Source organism: Rosa rugosa, chromosome 1 (genome assembly GCF_958449725.1).
Source record: "Rosa rugosa chromosome 1, drRosRugo1.1, whole genome shotgun sequence".
NCBI classification, from domain to species: Eukaryota; Viridiplantae; Streptophyta; class Magnoliopsida; order Rosales; family Rosaceae; genus Rosa; species Rosa rugosa.
This window is the reverse complement of record NC_084820.1, coordinates 14761622-14787993: the sequence shown is the minus strand read 5'-3', so window position 1 is coordinate 14787993 and position 26372 is coordinate 14761622. Positions and strand designations below refer to the sequence as shown.

General features: G+C 38.6%; 3 protein-coding genes across 5 annotated transcripts; 1 reads left to right on the top strand and 2 right to left on the bottom strand.

Annotated features, from left to right (window-relative positions):
* Positions 1-748: 748 nt before the first annotated feature.
* On the top strand, positions 749-2725 carry LOC133720265 (methyl jasmonate esterase 1-like). The gene is made up of 3 exons (XM_062146497.1): positions 749-1616; positions 2022-2150; positions 2315-2725. Exons 1-3 carry the CDS (start codon positions 1155-1157, stop codon positions 2585-2587), a joined length of 864 nt encoding a protein of 287 aa, XP_062002481.1. The 5' UTR covers positions 749-1154; the 3' UTR covers positions 2588-2725.
* A 5505-nt stretch (positions 2726-8230) lies between these two features.
* Positions 8231-12086, bottom strand: LOC133720233 (probable disease resistance protein At5g66900). The gene is made up of 5 exons (XM_062146445.1): positions 10907-12086; positions 10307-10716; positions 9774-10135; positions 9425-9636; positions 8231-9280 (listed from the first exon to the last, which is right to left on the bottom strand). The coding sequence occupies exons 1-5, from the start codon at positions 11535-11537 to the stop codon at positions 8436-8438; spliced, it is 2460 nt and encodes an 819-aa protein (XP_062002429.1). The 5' UTR covers positions 11538-12086; the 3' UTR covers positions 8231-8435.
* Positions 12087-12933: 847 nt separating this feature from the next.
* Positions 12934-25665, bottom strand: LOC133720251 (probable disease resistance protein At5g66900). Of its 3 annotated transcripts, none has more exons than XM_062146484.1 (6): positions 25446-25665; positions 15723-16346; positions 14840-15243; positions 14318-14679; positions 13969-14177; positions 12934-13833 (listed from the first exon to the last, which is right to left on the bottom strand). In XM_062146484.1, the coding sequence occupies exons 2-6, from the start codon at positions 16279-16281 to the stop codon at positions 13004-13006; spliced, it is 2364 nt and encodes a 787-aa protein (XP_062002468.1). In that variant the 5' UTR covers positions 16282-16346; positions 25446-25665; the 3' UTR covers positions 12934-13003. The 3 variants fall into 3 exon arrangements, with proteins under 3 accessions (XP_062002468.1, XP_062002458.1, XP_062002450.1); XM_062146474.1 differs by lacking the exon at positions 25446-25665 and adding an exon at positions 16455-16593; XM_062146466.1 differs by lacking the exon at positions 25446-25665 and having other exon boundaries at positions 15723-16353.
* Positions 25666-26372: the final 707 nt, after the last annotated feature.

The window sequence follows — 26372 nt, the reverse complement described above, 5'->3', positions numbered from 1 at the left end:
GGCAGAGGTTGTTATACTTGGAGATTATCTGGTAGTTCCTAATCTTTGGTTGATGTCACTCGGGGTTGATTTCTTTGAGTCATGATGCTAATTGCACCACCACAATCAATTGTGGTGACTTTATTATATGATGTGACCACAGTAATGGTACGATCATCAGGCTTAGGTAGCCCTAGGCTTTTAATAGCCAAGATATAGTTAATGGGTGTGCATTGACAACCCATTATTAGTTTATCGGGCTTAGGTAGGCCAAGGCTTCGATTGCTGAGATATAGCTAACGGGTGCGCAAGGGCAACCCATTATTAATGTAGCAGGGTTAGGTAGTCCTAGGCTTTGATAGGCAAGACATAATTAAAAGGTGTGCAATGACAACCCATTATTATCACAGTGTGTACTTTTATACCATTATTAAAAAAAGAGTTGTGAAACCATTGTACATGTTTTGCTTTTGGGAAATTGGCAGCTCATGTTCTTGAGACAATTTGTAGAATAATAGATTTGTATTTGATTTTATCCTTTTTCTTATGATTTTTAAGTTAGCAACGATTCATTATTTTGCTTTAAAGGCTTTTGTTTTGGATGTTATAATTGTAATCTCATTAAGCCAATAACGGTGCTTTGGTTCAATTTCGAGACCGCCGCATTTCATGGTAGGTAAAAAGCCTAGCCTTGAACTCTTGGAGGAGACAACAACAGCCACGCTCAGTGAGTCCGATGGAATGGAGATCGGAATAGGTCTCCATCGATGATGGAGGAAGATGTTTAGAGGCCTAGAGCGGCCTGAACACAACCCTAACAGAGCCATGAAGGTTAGTTACCTTACACTAACAAATTAATTAGAAAAGTCAAAAATTAAATTGTATCCATAAAAATAAAAAGAAGAAAACCAAAATAATTTAGAATAGAATGATAAGATTGTCTTTTTACTCTATCGGAACAAAGACAAAAAACTCTGAGACTTGATTGGACAGCTGCACCGTACACGTGGTGCGGGTAGCTGCACCTAAGAATTAGTCATAAATAGAAACAGGTGATTTCCTTCCGACGTTGGGTACCAACTCTACTATTGGTACCATGTTACTGCCCACATGTTGTGTCTTTCACGGGATAAAAGCACGACAAGACCAAATGCAGGCCAAGGAAAAAAGAAAACATGGATCACATAATTAGAGGTAAGCACTTTGTGTTCTTTCTTTTATCTCTTAGCTTGGCAGCAACTACTTCCGGTGCTTCTTCTTTTTGCCAACTGAGCTCTTTCGGGAAGAAGCACTTTGTGCTGATTCATGGAGCCTGTCAAGGAGCGTGGACTTGGTACAAGGTGGCAACTCTACTCAAACACTCGGGACACAATGTCACAGCTCTTGACTTGGGAGCATCCGGAATTAACCCGATCCAGGCACAGCAATTCCCTTCGCTCTCTGACTACATTGAACCGTTGACAAAGCTCATGGTGTCTCTGCCGCCAGAGGAGAGGGTTATTCTCGTGGCTCATAGCATGGGTGGAGCTGTTATATCTATTTTCATGGAGAGGTTTCCTGAGAAGATTGCTGCTGCTGTTTATGTCACTGGTTTTATGTCCGGACCTACTCTCAATTACTCCACTATTTTTACAGAGGTAATTAATTCACATCTGTAGATTACCAAATTTCTAACTTATTCTTTCTTGTTGATTACTAATTTTGGACTGTAATTTGTATATATGATATGAAGTGTTTTACGGAATTACCGACTAGTAATTAAGTGCATTCAATATAGAACGTACACGGTTAGTTAGTTGTGTGTTGGTTCACTTATATGCGGTAAGTTACATAAACTAACATGCATAAACAAGTGATACACGCAACTGTAGAACAAAAAACATGACATACCTAATTTTTTAGTTTTTGGTCAATTATGACATGACTAATAACTTATCACAAACTACGTACAACCCTATGTCTCCTTCTTTGCTTTAGATCTGCCAAGGGACATAGACAAGGATTAAAGATAATAATCAATTACATTTTTGACAAATGTTCAGATTAACAAAAAGCTGGATTATATGGACTCTCAGTACAGATATGATGCAGGGCCTAACAATCCTGCAACGTCCTTCCTCACCGGGCCCATGGTCTTAGCCTCAAAATTCTACCAGCTCTCCCCACCTGAGGTAAGTTTAAAGAGGTGCCCTACAGCTTCCTATTACTTGTAGTTTTGTTTCCAATTTTCAATCATTTCAGAAATCGATCTATTCGATCATACTTTCCAAATGACTTGCATTACCGCAAATACAACCATATAGGATTAGCTAATACTCCTATTATTTATGAACAGGATTTAACACTAAGCTTGTCAGTAATGAGGTTTTCTCCTCTCTATAATTATGATGTGATAAAGCTCACCAAGGAGAAATATGGATTGGTTCCAAGAGTATTCATCGTGGCGGATCAAGATCATGGAATAGTCTTGGACGTGCAAAATTTTATGATCAAGAACAATCCACCAAATGAAGTCAAAGTGATTAATGGTTCTGATCACATGGTTATGCTCTGTAGACCGGTGGAGTTGTTTTCCCACCTCCAGGATATTGCTGAGAAATATTTTTAATATTTGTAAATTATTCTTAATCGGGCCCTTTTTTAAAGCTAGCTCTCGAACATTTCGTTCTTATGACGATATAGACCGGAATATTCTAATTTGGTTGCTGCAAATAAGAAAATATGGTCCAAATTCTATTTTGTCCTAGATTCATGTGAAAGTGTTGTATTATTCTTGAATTTTATGTTTATGGAATTGATATTTAATTCAAGTCATGGGCGGAATGCGTTGATAATTTGCAACACCAGTGTCATGGACTCACGGTACACTTTTTTTTTATTTTTAGAATATGTAATTTTATTCAAATGAAAAACGATTACAAAATATGAGAATGACCGGTGGTGGACAAAGAGTCCCCATTCACTGCCCTACTACTACCAGACTCATTGTACACTTTTGATGGAGGAAGTTGAGTGAATTGCTAGAAGGGACCATGGATCAACAATGATTCAAAAAAAAAAAAAAAACTAATATTGTTGTTATATCAAGAGTAGGAAGTTGTCATTACATTACGTTAATGACTTCTCGAAATTAGGTTATGAACCTCAAGCCAAGTACAGGGTGAAACATGTATGACAAAAATTTAGACAAAGTAGTGTAGTCAAATTTTGTAACACTAGTCGAAATAAATTTTAGCTAGTTATTGATGGAAGATACCAATAGTGAAATACAATTGTAATTACATTCTGCAATTATTGTTTCTAAAAAATAAGATACTTACACATATAGTAAGTTATTTTACGTATATAATATATATTTGCGTTCTTATCGATTATATAATTTTTTGATAGTTCCAAAATTTTCCAATCCAAAATAAACTCACTCTATCAACATAGTAAAGTAAATGATGGATTGCATGTATCGTATATGTATAAATTCTAGGGCTGGATTCGGTACTAAACCGATCCATTTTTCCCCAAGCCGCTGCCGAACCGACCTCCGTCGGTATGAGGATTTTCAAACCGCCACCGATCCGACATAGTCGGTATACCAATTGTCGGCAAGCCGAATTTTCGGTTGGTAGCGTTCTGTTTTGATTTGCCGGCGAAGATTCACTGATATTGGATTATTGGAGAGGAGGATGATTTGATGATGGAATATGTTGTAATTAGAAGATCTGATGTTGATCTGTGTTGATTTGATGGGGATTGGGGAGGAATAAAAAAAGAAAAAAAGATGAGAAGAAGAATAGATGAAGCAGAATTGCAGAACTGCAGAACTAAACGCAGAAGAAGAAGAAGAAAGGTCGAAGACCAGAAGAGAGAGAGAAGATTCTGTTTTGTGTTTAATCTATCACTTAAGAAGAGTATAAATATAAAGTTTGTAGGGGTTATATCACCAGCAGCTTGTGCTCCAGTGGTGGGGAGTTGAGCTCTTGTGAAAGAGGTTGGGAGTTTGAATCTCATGTACGTCTTCCAAGTTTTATATATTTTGTATAATTATTCGGTATCGCCTAAAAAGAGTATAAATATAAAATTTGTAGGTATATTGAGGACAGCTCGTGCTCCAGTGGTGGAGAGCTGAGCTATTGTGATAGAGGTTAGGGGTTCGAACCTCCACCTCTTCCAAGGCTAAATTATACATTTTGTATAATTATTCGATAGGTATGTATACGGTACAGTATACCGACGGTATGCAATATCTCATACCGTAGCCGAGCCGAGTGGAGCCAAACGGTATGGCTCAACCGAGCCGAAAGTAGGCAAGCCGAGTTTTCGGCCCAAATTAATTCGGGCCGATTCGGTTGCTTCGGCCCATTTTGCCAGCCCTAATAAATTCCAATCATGCACGCATAGTATGTGCACAGATTATGTCCTTCATGCGTGCTCTTCTAGCCAGAAAATATATACCATTTTGAAACTGTGACTTTTATTTCCCAACTAACGTGGATACTAGTGTTAATCACTGAATAACACATGTAATATTAAACTGAATGCAGAGCTGTTCCGTAAGCTATTAAAAAGAATAACATGAAGGCCTAAAAAGCAAAAGCGCCAACAAATGAATATAAACCAGCTTTTCCCAATAATGCTTTACTGGAAGACCCTTTATCCCAAGATTACCTAAAGCATATTTGGATCACTCTCTCCATATTCCTGACTCAAGCCAAGGTCGTCTCGTTGGTGATACTCAGCTCCTGCACTTTCAATATGTCTAACAGTTTCTGAAGAGATTTACCCAGGGACGTAGCCAGGAATTGATAATGAGTTAGACTAATTTTAGCTATATAGAAAGAGGAAGAGCGAAGAAAGCATGATAAGCAGGCTTTGGTAAACAGCACTAAGGACTAATACTCGAGCAGACGAGCAGCACTAACTACACTCACAAGATAACAAAGATATGAGATTTAAAGATAAAAAACAAAAAATTATAAGTTTAACTAAAGGGCTGCCAAACAAGCAAATCTGGGCACTTGGATTTCTAGTTAAAACCCCAGAAATTAAAGCCATCAACTCATGAATACAGCAGTCTCACATGCACCCAATTAAAACAACATACAACTAAATCACTTACTTCAGTACAGAACTTAAAATGAAACCAAATGGATTAGTGTAGGCTTGAAGTATAATTTCCAGGAAACAAGAACAAAGATCAGACATACCAAGTCACATAAGTTCTTTCTAATCAAGGGAAAGGGAAACTAACATCTTTGCTACTACTACCAGATTGCATATATTCCTCTCATATGTTACATTCCAGCAAATCATATTAACATTACATATTGCTGAGAAGTTGCTTTACATTCATATGTTACATATTAGAATACATGGCTGCTCTAAACGGACAGAATGAAATGTAGGAATTCTGCTCTAACAGATAGAATTAAATGGCTACTCTAATCTACTCTAATGATTCAAGAGATCAAATATCAAACTCAAACTGAACACATCCAATTGCAGATCGTTCAAACTGAACACATCCAATTCCAAGCAATCAAAATCGTTCCAGAACTCATACATTATCAACACATCCAATTTCCAGAATAACCAAAACTCATAAAACCGAAAACAAGAGAAATTGGTGCCTGAGATGATGAAGATGATTTACGATGGCACCAGCACCAGAGCACCACTTGACTTGGAGAGATTTTGCCTCTTCATTTCCAGATCAAACAGAAGCTCTCAACATGGGTATTGGGTATTGGACTGTTGGGTAATAAGTTTACGACCTCACCCCGAAACACCAAATATCACCAAACATCACGATTCACGAATCTGGACAACCCATTCCCAATTATAAAACATCATCAGCATGGGTACTGGGTAATCAGTTTACGGTGTTTACCTGAGATTCAGGGATTGAAGCCTTCAAGGAGTGGCAGAGATCAGAGATGCAGACTCGCAGTGGAGGTGGCTCGGTGGCGGAGGAGGTGGCTCAGGCGGACTGAAAGGGGAGGTGGCTCGGTGGCTGGAGCCTAGAACTCTGGAAGGCGGAACCAAAATCGACCTGAACGGGGAGACGGGGAGAGTATATGAGCGTCAGGACCGACAACAGCAAGAAAGAAGCATTAGTATTTTTTTTTTTTTTTTTTTTTTAATTTGGGCTAACCCCTACTAGGCCGATTTTGGCCCAAATTTTCCCTTGGACTACAGCCCAAGTAGCCTTGGTAGTGGCTCCGTCCCTCATTTATCTAATATTGCAAGATTCTGGTTGCAAGTTACTCCGTTAAATAACTTCCCGATTTGTCTCATTACTTAATTAACGAGTCACATTTTACATTATTATGCCCATTTTTTATGATTTTCTTTTTTCTATATTATGAGAGCTGCAGAAGATTTGATCAGAAGACCCCTCATACATGGGTGCGTCTGGGCTACGCCGGGCGTATGGTATGCCCTCGTGGGTTCTATACGCATGGCTTATTTCTGTCCACAAATTTTGAAATAGAAGATCTGTCAACTTAACTGCCGTTATCAGTAAAAATTGATTCTGTTATGGTAAAACAAATATTGCAAAACGACAGAGTACATAAACGATACTGATCGAGAACTTCTCAACACAACCCATTCTCTATTTCTCTGGGTGACTCTCTGCAGTCTGCATTCTTGAAAATTCCTTCAGTTTGAATTAAAGAGTTTAGCAGGAATTTATGACTGAATCATTCAGAGAATTTCCACACTAATTCTGAGCTTATGACCGCGTTGACAACTGATCGAAGTTCTAGGTCTAGCTTGAAATATCACCGGAGGTTCCTTTGATGGCTACATTTCGAAGAGGTAAAATGAAATAAAATTGTACAACAGGCCAAGTGGAACTAATTAGGTTAAGAGCTTGTAGCTCAAGTGGCCGGAAAGTTCAGCGTTGAAGCTCTTTGTTGCCTAGTGATACCATGTGACTCCTGTGACCCATCACCCATATGCCATGCATATTCTATGTGCCAGCTGTTAACATCGGCCGGCCGGTGAGCCTCACTTTACAACTCAATCTCAATATTATCGTCAATAAAACAGTTTTCGTTATTAGGTGTGAGAGGTTATGGTAAATGTCTTGCACGAGCTAGCTACGAGTAACAAACCAAACAATTATACATTACGTTATATATGGATTATCGTGTTGAGTGGGGCTCTTGCGAGGACTTTAAATGAGGACTCAATGAGAATTTTCAAATCAATGGTTGGATGAGTGGTCTTAATTTTAGTTGAAATATTAATTGTGCAACACACATGTCATCCAACGATTGATTTAAAAGTCCTCATGAAGTCCTCATTAGATCAGCCTCACATTTATTATGTTATTTCTATAAATTAGTATTTTGCTATTCTTCAATGCCCCTTCACAAATGACCTTATACATATTAGGCGGCATAACCGAGCAAGTGAGCAAACAATTCTCATATTGAGAAACTTGATTGGAAACTTAGGTTCATGTTTAGGACTCGGGTCGTTTAGTTTTGATTGCAATTTTAAATGGGCGGACAAGTGAATCAAGCTCAAAACGTACAATGAATAACATACTTTTGTTACCTTGTTAAAGAACCTCCCAGTTACCGTGTTAAAGAACCTCCCAGTTGTACATTATTATGTCCATCTTTACCATGTTTAGGATCTCATGCACTGTCGTGAAACTTTTATCATATACATGTACATTATACCACTAGACCTTGGTTATTATAGGACTAAAGAGTATATATATACCACCTATGCTTCCCGGCCTCTTAGGGTCAGCATATTCTCCATCGACAATGACCAAAGGAAAGACTACGACCCGGTCAGGCGCACTCATTGACTAATTTTATAGATGGAATCTTTTTAATTGTAAACTGAAATTATTTCATTTGGACAAAAGGAAAGTATACAATAATATGCTGTAATTTCCTGTGGCTCCATGCAACATTTACTAGATTAAAGCTTTCCCAGTTTTGTGACTCAACGTGGCTTGGTTGATTAGTTATGTATCATTTTGATACATGTGGTAGATCACTGCGCAATCATCGATCACCTTCTTTATTTTTGTATATTTCTATTTGAGAATCTGGAAATTTTCCAAATTCTGAAATTCGAATCAAATTGTTACCTAATTTGGTTTGGAAATATAGTTGATTTACGGTTGGACAATTGAAAAAGGAAATGTCATTGCAGAAGTTGAGAATTAGCTTGCATATAGAGAGTTGAATTTAATCGCCACCCGAAGCATATGTAGTAGTTAAAGGACTCAAGAATGAACCTTCTGGAGCGCCATTTCATGTATCCTGTAAAAATGGTGAAAATTCAAATATTCTGTTTCTCCACAGATTTCACAACACCCATATATAATATCCCATGTTGTTTTACAAAAGCAAAGAAAACAAAGAAACAAACGACAGAAGGAAAACCGGGAAGAAATTGAGCACACATACATGTATAGAGGAATTAAGCTCTCAAGAGCGAACCATTTGAAGCCAATCTAGGTTGATTTCCTCTTCGACCACCCTTATCTTTATGTGGTTGCTGAGACGGGGCAAGTAAGGTTCCCATAACCCTTTTGTATCCCCATCACATATCACATCAGTTAACGTTTGAAGATCCAAAATTGATTCAGGCAGCTCTTGCAATCTCGAGCACTGCCTCATGTTGAGCTTTTCTAAGCAGCACATTTCGCCAATGTGTTCAGGCAACTCCTTAATGCTGTAGCAATTGGATATGTCAAGAACCTTTAGTTTTTCGAGTTTCCTAACTGAACTTGGCAAATCTGACAAGGCTGTGCAGGACCTTAACCTCAAAACTTCTAAATTGACTAGCTTTCCAATCATTGCAGGCAAGGTAGATAGCTTATGACAGTTGGTGATACTGAGCGTCTTTAGATGGATTAGAAGACGGATGTCAGCAGGCAATACCACCATATCACTGCAATAGTCAATGTTGATTTCTTTAATGCTTGGGAATGCCTTAAAAAATTCGAAGGAAGGGTTGCTAAAAGCTAGCCCGATGTTACACATGAATAAAGATATCTTTTGTAGACTATTCAACTGTATGGAGTTCTTGGTAATGGAAGGAACTGAAATGCGCTCTAATCTTATCCTCTTCAGCTCTGATAAAGAACCCAATGATGTAAAGTTACTCACTTCAGCTGGTATGACACCATAATTTGTGACTATTAGAACCTTCAACGACTTCGACATCTTCCTGAATTTGGGAAAGGCATAGTTCTTTGTCTGAAAATTCAAAACCAGAACCTCAGCTTTCGGCAGATGCATGTTGTGCCATTTTGATGAAAACGCCCCATCTGCAAACAATATGTTATATTATGTGAGCAGGGGAGATTTTAATGGGAGACATTAGGGTGTAGGGTTCAGGACTTCAGGGTTTAATATGTTTGTTTGATGCATATCTATGTATTTGGTAAGAAGAGGAGAGATTAAACAATTACCGGTTGAGATGGATAATAAGCGAGTCTTCTTGGGTTTCTGCTTATGTTCTGACCACCATTTAGGAATATCATCTTTGCATATGTCTATATTCAGCCTTTTGCTATGTCCTGTTGGGTCATGACCAGTCTGATGGATAGCCAGGCTCCTAAGTATATCATGCTGGGTAACAAAGTGTTCATTATAGTAGCCATTCGCATCCACCTTCGCATTCCTGGTTATGATCAAGTGGTTTAAAAAAGGTTTTCTCTAACATATATACAATATTGCAATGTCAAAAACTAATTATTAGGAGGAGAAAGTCAGAAATGTAAAAGAAAAGGTGTGCGTAGAGAAAACATGCATGCATACCTTATGACTATGAGATTGGCTAGACTGCGGGTGCTGAGATCATGCAGGAAAGCAACGGACAAAGAATCTAAATCTAGGCCATACAACTCTGACCACATATCAATGAGGGTAGCAGCTGGGATTCTTTGGTCTTCAGGAAATGAACTGAGGTCTATGAAACATTCCTTGACTAAAGCCACTTCTTTACCCAAGGCATCTAGGCTGCTCTGTAGTCTATCAAGCAACAATTTCTCAGAATCAAGAATGGAAGAACCTTTAGACAATTCTATCACTCTTCTTTCCCAGATCTCGGCTGGTTGGTTGCAAAGGGCTCTTCCGATCACTGAAATGGCTAGTGGAAATCCTTTACAGAGCTTTACAGTCTGCAGTACAATTGTCCCAAAAACATCAAATTAGATCTAATTTCATAAGGAAACATAGGTATGAGTATTTGCAAGTTGATATAGTAACGTGGATGTGTAAGAAAAAGGTAAGCAAACCATTCCATGAGGCCTAAACAAGCAGATAATTTTATCTGCAAATTGAGAAATCACCTTTTTCACCAAATCTGTTGGGATAACAAACTCGCTATCTTCCAACGATGTTGTATCAAGAAAAAGGGACATTGCATCTTCATCATTTAGCGGACTTAATTCATATGAAGAACGAAATCTTGGAAAATGAAATCTTGATGTTACCAAAATCTTGTAATTTGGATTTTTGAATTCATGACACTTATCAAGCAGCAGGGATTCTGAAGAGCCATCCCAAACATCATCCAAGACCAAAAGTAGAGGATTTTGTCCTGTTTTTGTCAAAAAATTTTGCAGCCAACAGAGTGCATTTGCTTCATTCTGGAACGCAGGTACTTGGGATCCGGTGCTCTGGTACAGTTCTGCTACAATACGGTCCAAGTTGGGCTTTTCCGAAACAGTGACAAAGAAAATATTCCTATTGAATTTTTCTGGCAAAATAAAATGTCAAAGAACTGTCACCAAGATGATCATTTAATCTATTTGCACAAAAATTAAAGCAAATAACAAATCATGTTAAATTTCACACTACCACTAGTATAACACTCTTCAATTAGGTAGAAATTAAGACTTTATCAATTAGAACAAAAAAAACAAATGCATATCGTCTGAATACATTACCTTTGACTTCCTCATCTTGACAGAACATCTGTGCCAAAGTGGTTTTCCCGCATCCTCCAGGAGCAGCGAGCACAAGCATTGACACTCGATCATCATTTAGAAACTTCATCTTCAAATCCTTCAAAGGCTCATCCAATCCAACAGTAAATGACGGAGGATTAGGTACCACGCACCGATCAGTTCGGTTTTGCGCCACCACGTTCCTATCAATTCGGTCGACCGTCGTCTGCAAATTGCTTACCCTGTTCATCAGATTGTTGTCTACTTGCCATTTCAATATGAGGAAGAGTTGTTTAAGAGATCCATCCAATGCACGAAGTTTTCCAACATATTTCTTCTTTTTGAAGAAATTCATCTTCAACTGCAAGGGATGAATATTGGAGCACTTGTCAACAAGCTGTATGCCCTCCTCCATCTTCGTTTTGAAACCATCTAGGCCCTGCAATGGTTGAAAATTTTCAACTTGTTCTATACCTTTAACCAATTCTTGATAAGACTGGAGTGTGAAATTGAGATCCCTGAAGACGGAATTAAAGGTTGTAGCTTTTCTGTTAGCCTTTATAACACCATCAAAGAGCTGCTGGAACGCTGCTCCCAGAGCAGCCCCTACAATTGTGGCAACCACTTCCATAATAACTAGTTAACTACAAGTCTACAAAGACCACCCAACTCTGAAAATAGGGTTTGGTTAAAACAGAGAGACTCTCAACTTAAGTACTGGATCCAAAACACTAAAACAGAAGTGCCATTTGAAAAAACAGAAGATAACAAAACTCAGAGACTCGACTCGACCAGGCAGTAGTGTACAAGTACTAAATGCTCTCTCGCTTTCTGGGTCCTTATAAAAAAAACTCGACCAGGCAGTAGTGACAGTAGTGCCATTATGTTGAGAGCTACCGCGTCGATGGAAGAAAGAAAGCCATTATGTTGAGAGCTAAGCTACCGCGTAGATGGAACTTAATTACCAAGAAAGCGTAGTCACCGACTCTTGCTGAAGACTTTTTAGTTTTAGAAGACGACAAAGACTTGACTTATAGAATAGACCACGGGGTTTGTTCTCATTCCATTATTTAATCTTTATCATTGAAGACTTGGAATGAACCAATGAAGAATTATAACTCTAATCGTTCATGTTCAGACTTCAGACTCACCGGTCTTCCCAAAGATATTTTACAAGTCCTACTATGTCTTAGATGGCGACTAAAGTCCCATTTTTTAATTTCGACCAATATAAGATTTAGCCTTTACTGAAATTTCCCTTTGGAAAGTAACAAGTGAGACGATGTTGTACACACTTTACTCCACGTCTCCCACTGTTATCACAGTGCAGAATCTAATGCAGTTTGCATTATATAGTACAATTTACATAACAGAGAAAGGCAAAAAAAAAAAAAAAAACAAGCGCGTACACACACACCCACACAAAAACTAAGCTGCACATGGGCTGTCTAGGCGTGCTCTCTCCATGGTAACCTCGGTGTACTACGAGGTAGGTCCTCCTTGGATTTATGATTTACTTGCTGAGTTTCCTTGTAATTGAAGTAGTTGAGGGCAGTTCCTTTTGAGCTGCTATTATCTGAAATCTATTGATGAATAAAGCTATTTCGGATCCCAAAAAGAAAAAAAAAAAAAAAAACCCGAAATTGACTATTCTCAAGAACGAACCTTAAGGGGCCAATTCAGGTTGATATCTCTTTTTTTTTCCTTTTTAGTCAGAAAGTTTGATATCTTCTTTCACTGACTGATATGCGTATGATTTTGAGAAAAGGCTCACACAAACTTTCTTATCTTCATCACCACATATCACTTCCTTTTAACTGTTCAAGATCACAACTGTGCACTGTTTGATATTGAGCTTCCCCAGATGCACATATCTCCAATGTCATAGGCAGTTCCTTTTTTTTAGAAAACTCGACCAAGTGAGTGAAATTTGTTAAAGAAAAGAAGGTTACAAAGAGAAAGAAGGTAGGACAGGCAGTTCCTTAATCACTGGATGTGTCCGGAAAGTTCAGCTGATTAAGGTTCCCTTGAGACGAATCATACCAGCATTGCTGCCGCATTTATTAAATTGAAAAAAGAAAGGTATCAGAAATAAGACTAGTGGAGCCAATTCAGGTTGATATCTTCTTTCACAACCTTTATGTGTATGTTACTGAGATACGGTAAGAAAGGCTCCCATAAGATTTCTGTCTCTTCATCACACGTCACTTCCATTAGCTTTTCAAGATCCACAACTGATGAAGGCAACTCATTCAATCTCGAGCACTGTCTCATGTTGAGCTTCTCTAAACTGCACATTTCTCCAATGTCTTCAGGCAATTCCTTAATGCTAAAGCAATTCGATATGTCAAGCAAGTTTAAGTTCTTGAGGTTCCTAATCGAGCCGGGTAACTCTGACAAGTCTGTACAACATCTAAGCCTCAGCAGCTGTAAATTTACTAGATTTCCAATGTCTTCAGGTAAGACAGAGAGCTTATGAGAATTGGTGACACTGAGTTTCTTCAGTTGAATAAGGTCACAGAGATCGGCAGGCAACTCCACCAAATCATTGCAGTAATCAATATTCATTTCAACAAGATTTGGAAACGCCTCTGATATATGTATGGAACCGTTACCAAAACCTTGGCCAACGCTACACATGAATAGAGAAATCTTTTTCAAACTTTTCAACTGTATAGGATACCTGCTTATTGAAGGAAATGAAATTCGTTCTAGTCTGATTCTCTTTAGATTTGGTTTCGAATCAACTAGTTGAAAGTTATTCAACTCAGCAGGACCGATACCTGAACTTGTGAGTACTAGAGTCTTCAGTTTATTCATTTCCTCCACAAACTCAGGTAAGGCATAATACTTGGTCTGAAAGTTCAAAATCAAAACCTCTGCTTCTGGTAGTGGCAAGTTTTGCCATTTAGATGAGAACTCTTCGTCTGCAATTATTACAGTATGTGATGTGAGATGGAAAGAAATTAAATGTACAGAATACTGTTGAGATTTAAGTGTATGAGCATTGCATGTGCATATGTGTTCATGTGAATGATTTGCTAAGGAAGAGATGTAACAACCTGTTGAGATAGATACAAGGCGAGCTATGAGGGATTGATACTTTTGTTCTTTCCACCACATAGGAAAGTTGTCTCCACTTATGTCAATCACAAGTCTCGTTCTCTGTTGTAGTGGTTCCCGACTAATCTGTAGGATAGCCAACTCCCTAAGCATGTCATGCTGTGTAAAAAAGTGTTCAGTGTAATAGCCATCGCCATCCTTGTCATTCCTGGTTATAATCAAAACTAAATTCCTTAAGAAATTTCTTCAACATATTGCGGTAGAAAATTATGAGAAGCAGATACCCATTGACATAAAAGGAAAAACTGGAGTGACAAAATCACACAAGTGAAATTAAACCCTGCATACCTTGTGACTACCAGATTAACCAAACTCCGAGAGGCAAGTTCATAGAGGTTCACAATGGACGAAATGTCCTCATTTATGCCATATAACTCTGCCCACATGTCAATGAGGACAGTAGCTGAGATTCTTTTATCTTCAGGAAATAAACCAAGGTCTATGAAGCATTCCCTAATAAGAGACTTCTCTTCATCCAAAGAATCTAAGCTTCTTTTGAGGCAATCAAGCAAATCATGTTCAGACTCAAGAACAGAACAACCTCTAGACCATTCCAATACTCTTTTTTGCCAAATTTCTATTGGCTGCCCGCAAAGTGATCTTCCGACAACTGTAATTGCAAGTGGAAATCCCATACAACGTTCTACTATCTGCGAAGCAGAATTCATCATTGTCAATTACTATTTCAGGCAATCATTATGTACTCCATATATGCATGAATGCTTGGCATGGAAAGTGAATGTAGCATCTCTTCATCCTTTCCTTTATTAATAAGCATATATGTTTTGCATTGCAGACTAAGAAAATCACCTTTCTCTGAAGATCTTCTGAAATATAAGAGCTCCTATCACCTAAGGATGCTGCATGGTGAAAAAGTGCCATTGCATCTTCGTTGTTCAAACATTCTAAATAATATGGAGAACCAAATCTTGGAAAAGCAGACCTTGATGTCACCAATATCTTGTAATCTGACATCTTTAATTCATCAAACTTCTCAAGAATGAATTCCGATCCTGCCCAGACATCATCCACGACCAACAACATAGGATTTTGTCCTGTTTGCTTCAGAAATTGCTGCAGCCAGCTAACTGCAGTTGCTTCATTTTGGAAATCGGGGACCTGGGCACCCGTTCCATGATACAGCTCTTGTACAATTAGGTATAAGTTGGGCTTCTTTGAGACAGTAACAAAGAAGACATTGCTTTTGAATTTATCTATCCACAAAAAAAGAAAGTATCACTAGGAGTTAATTGAAATTTGTCTGCAAAAGGCACATCCTATCTTAAAGTAAAAAAAAAAAAAAAAAAAGGTGCTTGGTTACTGTTCTAAGGTAATAATTCCTACCAATCAAATATTGAATAATATGTTAATTTTCCTATATGGCTATTGTATCAGCAATGAGGAAGGCTTTACACAGAAGTATGCAGAGTAAGACTTGTGTCTCTTTGAAACTATTGTCGCTTAGTCATATTGAAATAAAAAGCTTGACAGAACCTTCAGTACAAGAAGGCATAACATTCAAAAAAAAAAAAGAAGGCATAACATTCTAGCTCAAGTTATAGCTGAAATAGATAATGATCTAACATGTCACTTATAAAAATAAAATCACGTTTCATAACACAGCAATTCTTCAATTAGGAACCGAAAGTATACCAATTGCGAAAAAAGACATTATTATCATTACATACAATACCTTTGACTTCTGCATCCTTGCACAACTTTGTTGCCAATGTAGTTTTTCCACATCCTCCAGGAGCAGTAATTATCACCATCGATACTCCGTCAGTAAAAAGCTTCTTCTTCAATTCCCACAAAGGCACATCCAATCCAACCATAATCGTTGGAGGCTCAGGCACAGCACACCACCCTTCAATTTTTTGAGACTGATTGTTCTGTATCACACAATTTCCTTCAATTCTGTGCACCACACTCTCGATATTTCTCACCGAAACCAATGCCTTCTTCACATCCCTTATCCCCTGCACTTTCAATATCCCCAACAGCCTCTGAAGTGACTTGCTCAATTCAACAAGCCTGCTGCCGTACTTATACTGCTTGAACCTGCTCGCTTTCGAGCACTTGCGAATAAGCTCCACTCCTCCCTCCATTTCCACTCTAAGATTCTCTAGCTCCCCCTCTTGACCATCCAATTCCCTCTCACACTCTGCCATCTCTTTGATCAGTGGTTCCAAAGAGTCCAAAGTGGATTTGATATCCCTTAGTTGGGGTTTGAACATCAGTATATCCTTCATTTGCTTAACAGAATCACACAGCGTCCAAAATGTTACTGGCAAACCCGTTCCTCCGATCAATGCCACTGCCATTACACAACAGACACCAAAATCAGCAAAATTACAGAAGAAAATTTAAAAGAGTTAATCGCATTTGGAAACAGGGAACAATAATCTTATTGCTTTACTCTTACTTGATGGTGATGATATGGGTTAAAATTCACAATCAAATGCTTTCTTAGATAGCAAGGAATATATTTCTTGCGCAGTAAGCAAAGAGTGTTGCGTTGTTTGAAATCTCCCTCTCTAGCAGTCGATTTGTTTAAATAGAGATTCAGAGTTGAAAGGAAACGCGTCGTGATGAATAGAGTCAATATACTATTCTTCTTTTAGTAAAAGGTAAACGAAAGGAAATAACGGATCGGGGCTCCTGGCATGTTCTACGAAAAGTACTAGGGCCGCGTCCGCGTGTTATGGTTGAACTTGGAACCTCGCATTTGGCCCGCGTTTGTTAGGCTCAATTATTGGAACAAATACTCGGCCCAATATTTACCTCTTTTTTTTATTTTATTTAGAGTCGCAATCCAGTCAAGTTTGGACTTTGGAGATTCATTTATCCCACCCTAGTGCTTATAAGTTATAATCCTGAGTAGTGTCATACAATGAAGAGAACGATGCTTAAACCCCGTGAATAAAACAGAAAATTTTGTGTAATACAGTTAATGAGCCAATTAATTATATTCTTCTTACTAAATAAATAGTCTGTTTCTTTACAATAAAACAACCAATATTTCAACAGAAAACAGCTTGGAGAACATATGCTGGTGTCTTGCCTACAGTTATTGATTTATTAATTCATTAAAATAATAAAAGTTGGCCTTTACAGATATTTTATTTTAGAGAACCTTATGGTGCAAGGAAAATTACACCATGAGCACCTTGTATGGGACTCCATTATCTGTGGATTATTTCTTACGATTGAAGAAAATTTGTCTTTGAGTTGTAAACCAAAACAAATTTCAAACTTGAGACTAGGATGAAATAACAAATACTTTTCCTTATTCTTATATCATGATCTAATTCGCCGAACCTTAACACTTTTAAGGTTATGAATTTTATAAGAATGATGTTGCAAAATCAACCGAAAATATGTACAATTTGGATCGTAAATTTGCACTGTAGTGAGGACGCTCTCACTTTTATTGTAAGACACTTAATTTGAAAAGGTTGGCATGACAGAAAAGCTTTTCTAAAGATGATGGCGATTTAGGACCTCGTCACCACTCTATTACGCCAAATCATGATAAGAAATGACTTGGCAAGAAAGCAAAAATGTTTAATCATATTAACACATTAATTTGTATGTATACGGATGGATAGAAATATTTGAATTGCTAGGTTTGATAATTTGCAGGTTTGAATTGCTTAGATTTGATCATTTGTAGGTTTGAAATGCTTAGATTTGCTGGAGGTTTGTACTGTTAGGATGATACATTTGCAGGTTTGAAATGATGATAACATGATATGATGTATTTGCAGATGTGCTGAGTTATGATGTATCATGTTATGACTGAAATTTTAGGTTATCATGCATTATTTTGCAAGTTCAAATGCTTGGATTTGAATAATGTTTGTAATCTTATGCACTTGGGCTGAAAATGGATTGAAAAAGTCATATGGGCTGAAAATTGACTCTACAAGTGTGCAGAAGTAAGGTTTCACATTTGGCTTGAAAATGAAAAATTTGGGCCCATAATAAAACCGAAACCGACCCGGCCCGATTCAGGAATTCTGTGCAACCGAAAATTCTGTCCAATCCAGCAACAATATGGTGTTCGGTGTCACAAATGAGATTTCCAATTGGGTCAATTCGAACTGGGTTTGGGCCTGATAACCGATCCGGCCTGAGACCGAGCATAGATGGAGAAACTATGAGAAAGGTTTACACTCGGATGGGTGAATATGTAAAATTAGAAGTATGAATTGGCGCAATCTAGTAAGGTTCTGAAATAAAGTTGCTCAAAAACATCTTTGGCAAACCTGCATCTATCCTTGCGCACTCATTCGGAGTCCTATTCATACGTTCTGCTACTCCATTTTGCTGTGGAGTTCCAGGAATGGGCCTCTCTGTAAAGGCAGTTGAATCATCAGTTGATTGAGTTGAATCAGCTTATGTTGATTCTTTTGCTTCTTCATATCATCACTTACGCTCTATTGCACATCCTACATCTACTGAGTCCCTAAAGGAACACAAAAAGCTTACTCTTCAATCTCTCTTCTCCTCTCTTTCATTTCCGTCAGGGTTATTACTTATATACGTACCGTAATAACACATGAGAATTTTCTAAAAGATCAGGATCAACTAGGACAAAAATAAAGCATTGGGTAGAACTCTTCTGTGCCGCTCTCGTAGTAAAGTAAAGCTCGCCTTAGGAAAACGAATTTTCTAAAAGATCAGGATCAACTAGGACATAAATAAAACATTGGGTCGAACTCTTCCGTGCCACTCTCGTCATAAAGTAAAGCTCGCCTTGGGAAAACGAATTTTCTAAAAGATCAGGATCAACTAGGACATAAATAAAGCATTGGGTCGAACTCTTCCGTGCCGCTCTCGTCGTAAAGTAAAGCTCGCCTTGGGAAAACAAACCTCTACAGAACGGACTTCTCCACTAGCTTTCAAAAGGAACACCGATGCATCGTGGAACAAGTCATCTCTTGCTTCCGCCGGTTGATAGGTTCATAATTTCATACATTTTTATACCCTTAAATGTAGGATTCTAGGCTTAGTTCTTATCATTTTTGAGTCATTTACTTTGTGTATGTGTTTTGTAGGTTAAATTGGAGAAAAGAAAGATTTGGAGCTTAAAGTCAAACGCAGGATTGAAAGGGTGCTGGCTATCCTGAGCGTCCAGAATTGGCTCTGCTGTGCGTCAACTTCACGGATTAAACTGTACCTTCTAACAAGGAATTAGCAAGTGAGCCTTATACCATTGGAAAAATACGGATGTTAGCTTTCTGAGGAATTTTACGGAAGTGGATTCGCATTTTTCTAGAGAAAGTTATGATGATTTAAGTGAACATAGTTCGGGAAGGCAGATTCTGACGGATTTTGCATATCTTTTCGGAATCTGACTTGTGAGGCCCAAGTCCGTTGTTCTTAGCACTTGAATGAAACAAGGCTGAATGTGTCTGACATATTTAGAGTAATTTCTTGCATTGACTTTAATAACCCTGCATTTCTTTGGAGAGAAGAAAGCTATTCCAAGTTGGACTAGAAGACCTAAGAAGCCCAAGTCAAGTAGGAATTGGGAGAGACATACAAGGCAGAAAACCTAGAACGTTTAGAGACACAAGAGGCAGCAGTTTCCGCAGAGAACAAAGGGAAGAGAAGCTCTCACCAACGCTGGTTCCGAGTTCCTCAATTCTTCCATTGTTGGTTTCATGTTTTCTTTGATTCTAGTCATGCTTTTCATAGTTATGGATTGCTAAACTTCTAAGCTAGGGCTGAGATGAAGCCCCTAGTATGACTATTCTATTTATTTAGTTGGTTTACTATTAAATTTCTGGATTTCTATGTTAAACTCTTAATCACCGTTTCAATAGAACTTTTATTCAAAATCTTTGTTCGGGATCAATAAGACCTAGGTTTTGTTTATGAATTATTTGGTTGGAGAACATGATGCTTGATCAATGAGTAGGTGTTTTCTAGGGTGCCAAAAGATAATTCAATCTTGTGATTAAAGAGTTGTGAATTAAGAATACAAGTGCTTGATCATAGTCGATATTCTTGTTTGCATGATTTCCTAGTTCTTTTGTGCTTAATGGAGTTGAACATGTTTGCTTGAACATGTTTGCTTGAACCTGATCATTAAGTGGAGTAAATTATAGTTTGGCTACTTGAGTTCTATACAGGATCAATAAGTTGGAATTCATAGGTTAGAAGAATTTTGGCATATGTCTGGGATCAATAAGGCTTATGTACGGAAATCTTTAGCATGAAATCTAGGGAATTCAATTGTTATCAACTAGAGAATAGGATATGAGTATTAGGTGGTGGATTCAATGCTTTAGCATCTTCATAATCTGTTCTTAAACTCTAAAGAATCTCATTGCTCATTCTTGTCTTTAGTTTTAGTTTTTCTTTCTTTAATTTTATGTTTAAAACTCAACCACATCATAAAAATCAGTTTGTTTCACTTAAGTATAGCACACTTGTCATAACAAAATTGTCTCAATCAGTCCTTGAGGGAATGACCTCGTGCTTGCACATCTATTCTACAATTGAGTCGTGCACTCGCGAGTACTAAATTAAAATTGACAACACCGGTCTTGCTATGATAGAAAGAAAGAAAAAAAAATTGCCCTAAACTAAGTCTCGTCAACGGTTGACCTACCAAGGAAGAAAGAACACTTCAGATTCAAGGCTTACTTCATACTCGCTTATAAGAGGGCACTTACTAAAGGGAATTCAAAACTAATGCGAATGGGGGTAAGCTTCGCCGCTGGAAACACCCAGTACTGACCACACTGAGAGACATGAAAGCACAAGTAACGCCAGTTGACGAAGCGGCGTTAAGCATCCCTAGCGGTACGGAAGAAAGGTTCCGCCAGGTTTCTATTGTTTCATTGGCTGGGCTTTTTCAATGAAATGGGATTTTCCTTTGGGGCTGGGCCACTTCTTCCAAGAATTGTGAGTGACCACTCCTTACTCTACCATTATTATAGGGGTATGGGGTCGCATCAGTGATGACAACATCATTACCGAGCACATTAATTGGGACTTATCAACTAAAGTGGCTTTTGAACGAGACCTACCAGCTTAGGGGCATCCTCTTCACGCTTCGCTCGCCCTATCTATCCGCGTGCTGTGTTGGCAGGTAGGGGGCCAATCGTCGAAATGTGTATGAGATACCATAAGGGCCCAATATTTCACGCATAACTAAAGGGTGGCAGTCGGGAATGCCTATTGTACTCTTTCCGTTCGTTCCTACTATATTATATAGTAGAGTTACTTCGTCCCTCCTCCAGCAAAGAACAGATAGAAGCTCTTGTAAGTAACCATGCATAGAATTTTGCTTAGTCTTACTAAAAGTAAATAAGCAACGGCCAACAGCTTTCTTTATCTCGTGCGAAGGTAGGCTGAAGCTAAGATTCTGCTGTTGAGCGTAATGGTATAAGCCTGCCTGACTGTGAGACCTCGCTTCTCCCACTTTTTGAAGCCATTGGGGGTTGGGGTAAAGTTCAGTCGTTAGTTATTTTGGACATTGAATCGTTGGATCTGTTGAAAACTCGCTCGTTGTGTTGTAACAAGATGAGCAACTAAGCCACCCGAAGCATAGTCATCATCCGATTCCTACCCGCATGCTCCCACCATCCGCTCCCCGAGGAATAGAAAGGGAGGACCAGGGAATTCAAAAATAGAAAGAATCTAAATAAAGGAGCAAACGCGGGAAGGGGGCCCACCTTCATACTTCTCAATGGAGTAGAAGGACCGCACCCCAACAAAGACATTTATCAATTCTCCCGGCTTCTGCCTCTATCAGGCAGAAGGATTCCTTCTAGCGCTGGTTGAGCTACTTCCACTCAGGAAGAAATCAATGCCCAGGAAAAAAGAAGACTTAGGTGCATTGCCTGCGTGGAAACAGGCCATTGGCCTTTTTTTTTTTTTGTAAATTTTTTCATTGTCCTGTTAAAAATAACATATACTGATGATCATCCTTTCAATAGTTAAACATTAAACATAAGAGTTTATACAATGGAGAAGATAATTGGAGTTGTCAACCATATATGTGCGTGGCCGACAAGTGGTTTACATATTGATAAGACATAACAAGTAGAAGTCTTCTAGGGATGTAGATACACAAGTCTTCTAGGAGTTTTAAACTTCTAATCACCAGAGGAGTTATCCAAGTTAATAACTATTAGATAAACTGAAAAGCCAATGATAAGTCTTCTACATAGATGATGAAGAGAAGAGAAGACTAGTAAAGCTTGCGCAAAGACGATATTCAACTTCTTGTCTGTTTGAGCAAAGAGAAGCCTGCAGACTGATCATATCGTGTTTATTCAGTATTTTATTTCTTATATTTCAGGGTGTTAAAGTCTAATATACCCCATGGTATCCAATTTATTTACAAAACAGCATATCCACCAAAAATACGTCGTGTTTCCAATGCGTTTCCAAACTAGCGAACACAGTTACTCGTATCCAACAAGTATCAAATCCGTATCCCGTATCGATACAGGATACGCCTAGATGTCTTTGCTTGATGAGGAACCTGTTGGAAAAGTGTGGCTTAGATTAGAGCCATTTGGAATCCCACATCAGAAAGGTGAAGAGTTATCCTTGAGTTATAAGGAATGATACCAGACACACTAATGCCGAGACCTTTTATATTAAAACCCCATACCCATTCTTCACCAGGTGGCTAAATTAGAGGGAGTATCGGCATTATTGGATCCATGTGTGTGGGACTCATTTGTCGCTTCCGCACAACAAGTGGTATAAGAGCTCAGGCTACGCTTGAGGCTATTTGATTCAATGATGAAGTCTGCTTCTTCGATGAAATATGAGATTGATTAATTTAACGAGAGGAGATTTTTACTTTGGAGATTTTAGTTAATTTAAGCCAAGTTGGAGATCGTTGGTTTGTGGCTTAAATTAATAAGCCCATCAATTATCTTTTGGATTAAGCCCACATAATTAACCTAATTTTATTGGGTTTTGGAGTTTGCCTCATCACACATAAATATATGTTTTCTGTCACCAATTAAGGTGTGAGAGAGAAAAGAAAAAGCCGCAACTTAGGGTTATTGAGAAGTAGCCACAGTTTTGGGCTTCATAGAAAATTACCTTTTGCCTTGTTGCTTTTGTTCTTGTGAGCGACAATATATATTTGAGGTAATTGCTCTTCTATTTGGTCTTTCTCTTTCCGTGAGTGTATTCGGGTGTAATCGGGTTTTGAGTTTGAGTGTTAAACACCTTGTAATCTCCTTTTGATATTAGTGTAATCTATTCACCGTTTTCGCCCGTGAATGTAATCCTTTAATTTTAGAGTGAACCACGTAAATCTTTGGTTTTCTAGATATTTTCTATTAATTTATCTTTTTCATATTCTGATACTTCATACCTATTTGAAGCTTCCGCACAACAAGTGGTATCTGAGCCCAGGTTACGCTTGGGACTTGGTGTCTCATACTCTCATATGGTCGAGTTGCAATTTGGAGGAGCTCCTGTTTGGATTGGGATCACAAGATTTGGAATTGGATGCTTGTGGTCGAGGTGGAGCTATTAGAATTTGGATCATGAGACAATTTGGAGATGGCTCGAATCACGCCAAGGTGGAGATTGTTGGAAAAGTGTGGCTTAGATTAGAGCCATTTGGAATCCTTGGGTTATAAAGAATGATACCAGAAAGGCAAAGAGTTATCCTTGGGTTATAAGGAATGATACCAGACACACTAATGCCGATGTCTTTTATATTAAAACTCCATACCCATTCTTCACCAGGTGGCTAAATTGGGGGGAGTATTGGCATTATTGGATCCGTGTGTGTGGGACTCATCTGTTGCTTCAGCACAACAGAACCTACCATCCCAAAACCAGAAACCAAAACGATATTCTTGGACGGTTTTGTATTCTCATTTGCGTAATAAAATTTGCAAGATGCACAAGCTAGAATGTCCATAGAGAAAGAAAGCAGCAATTATGGAAGACAAACTTCTCCAAAATTACCTGATACTGGGATTATCACAGTGCCAATTTACGTTTATCAGATGCACAAGATGTGCGTTTGTGTGCCCGCATTAGTAACCGGATAGGACAAAAAAATATCTAAGCTGGTGTTTGGTGATTCATATTAGTCTAGGATTGGAAATTTAAATCTTGTCAAGAGTAGGATATCAACTTCTGTTGGAGAGGTAGGATATGCATAGCAGTACAGGATTATAACCAACTACAAGGATGGATCTTGACCAATTGACCTCTGCGTCTGCTCTAGTCTACGTCTCCGCTGCGAACCTGAAATTCGAACACGAAAACATTATCCTGATCGAGAAGTCTGAATCCAATGTAAATCGGATAGCACCGATTACCCAAATCCACCTCCATAACTTCCAGAGCCAAATTCACCATTATCTTCGACTTCGATTTCCCTACACTTAACGGAGCTATTCGAAACAAAGGAAGACCAGAGAGCCGCGATGCCGTGGCTCTGACCTCGAACAGATAGCTCCGCCGGGTTGTTGGGCTAAGAGTGAAGCTTTGGCGGTGGGCTTGGAGGGGAGTGAGATGGAGAAGGGGTTGGCAGAAGAGGCCATGGACTCGGGTACGGGTCAGGGTCAGGTTGGGGTAGAGGAGGAGGTGAGTTCACGTCTGAGTATTGGTGGAGTTGTTCACAACGGATCTGGTTCATGTACAGTTGTATTTATCCATTCCAACTCTAATCCTCTTATACCAAACACATGAAAACATTTAAATAAATCTAATCTTATCCTAATCCATTCCTATCCTAGATGCCAAACGTGGCCATAATGCAGCAACAAAATACAAACCAGGTGCACAAGATACATAACTACTTAAGTTTGAAACACAGGACTAAATTTGAGTTACCTGATTCCAGCAACAACACCAGCTGGCCATCAGTCTGAAACAACTTATATAGGTTTAAACAAGAATACAATGAGCAGAACATCAGTTTACCCCAAATGCACTTCTCTTAATTGATCACCTCAGAACTACGTATTCAATAGTTATAATCAATTGCATAGTAATTATGCTAAGAACAAGTAGAAAAACACTTCTAGGTGCATTTGTCGAGCATAATGCCAAGAACAAGTAGAAGAACACTTCCAGCTAAGCTACTAGAATAAAAATTGATTCCTATCTAAAACTTTGAAGCTGGACCCAGAAACTTAATAGCTTTTCCACAACTCCGTAATGCAATAAAGGGACTTTTAACCCCTTTTCTTTCTCTTTAATCTCAAGAAATTGATATAAACATTGAAGTCACAACTACGTAATTAAAATCTATCAGAAATTCCCCACCCTATCCCTTTTAGAATCAGAATTGGTAATGAAAAAAAACAGAACAACAATCCCAAACCAAACAGATTTGCTCTTTGATAAAAATCAAATCTAAAATCAGACCAAATATTTCTGTAAAAGAATTGGTAAGAGGTTTTACCTTTTAGAATCTGGAGACGACGCTGCTCTATCGAGTTTCTGATGAGAGTCAAATGATGCTCCTCAGTTTTTCAATGACAGCAGAAAGAGGAGGAGGAGGAGAAGTAGAGGCCCTCTCACGATTTCTTGCACAATGAGCAAGAGAGTGCTGCGTTGTTTGAAATCTCCCTCGCTAGCAGTCCATTTGTTTCATTAGAGCTTCAGTTCGAGAGCAACCGCGTCGTGATTGATTAGAGTCAAATAGGGAATTGTTCTTTTCGTGAAAAAGTACAGGAAAGGAAATAACCTATCGGGCTCCTGGTATATTCTTTGGAAACTACTAGGGCCGCGTTTACGTTAGAACTCGGAACCCCGCATTTGAGCCGCGTTATTTGAGCCGATTAATTTAAAATGTCGACAAGTATTTGGGCTAATTATTGGAATAAATACTCTAGCCCAATGTTTACACTTTTTCTTTTTCTTTTTTCTTAAATGAGAATCGCAATCCAATCGAGTTTGGAGATTCATTTGTCCCACACTAGTGCTTATAGTTAGGGGTGGGCAGAAACCCAACCGGAGCAGAAAACCGGCCGAACCGGCCCGGAAAATGGGTTCCGGTTACCGAACCGGAAGAAACAGTTAAGGAAAATGCATCAAACTGGATCGGACCGGATAGAACCGGGCTTGAACCGGGTTCTTACTCTGAACCGACCGGAATAAACCGAACCGGCCGAATTTATATAAAATATTAATTTTTATTATTTTTAATACGTGTCAACTTCTGATTGGCTTTCATGTGAACTTGACCTTACCTGATCATAAAGAAAACCCTAACCTATTCGAGGCTAGCTGTTCTCTCTCTCTCTCATATCTCTCGGCCTCTCATCTCTCTCTCTTGACTCTCTCTCTCTCTCTCATCTCTCTCGGCCTCTCATCTCTCTCGACCAAC

Bases quoted from the DNA above. Each gene is read 5' to 3' on its own strand.
- LOC133720251 (XM_062146466.1), bottom strand. From the start codon at position 16,353: ATGGCAGTGGCATTGATCGGAGGAACGGGTTTGCCAGTAACATTTTGG. The intron at 14,680-14,839 runs GTGATTTTCTTA...TCTGCTTCGCAG, and splicing joins CAGAAGATCTTCAGAGAAAG to ATAGTAGAACGTTGTATGGG. The intron at 13,834-13,968 runs GTTGTTACATCT...TAATAATTGCAG, and splicing joins CCTTGTATCTATCTCAACAG to ACGAAGAGTTCTCATCTAAA.
- LOC133720265 (XM_062146497.1), top strand. From the start codon at position 1,155: ATGGATCACATAATTAGAGGTAAGCACTTTGTGTTCTTTCTTTTATCT. The intron at 1,617-2,021 runs GTAATTAATTCA...ACAAATGTTCAG, and splicing joins ACTCCACTATTTTTACAGAG to ATTAACAAAAAGCTGGATTA. The intron at 2,151-2,314 runs GTAAGTTTAAAG...ATTTATGAACAG, and splicing joins ACCAGCTCTCCCCACCTGAG to GATTTAACACTAAGCTTGTC.
- LOC133720233 (XM_062146445.1), bottom strand. From the start codon at position 11,537: ATGGAAGTGGTTGCCACAATTGTAGGGGCTGCTCTGGGAGCAGCGTTC. The intron at 10,717-10,906 runs GTAATGTATTCA...TTATTTTGCCAG, and splicing joins TCAAGATGAGGAAGTCAAAG to AAAAATTCAATAGGAATATT. The intron at 9,281-9,424 runs GTAATTGTTTAA...TATTGTTTGCAG, and splicing joins CTTATTATCCATCTCAACCG to ATGGGGCGTTTTCATCAAAA.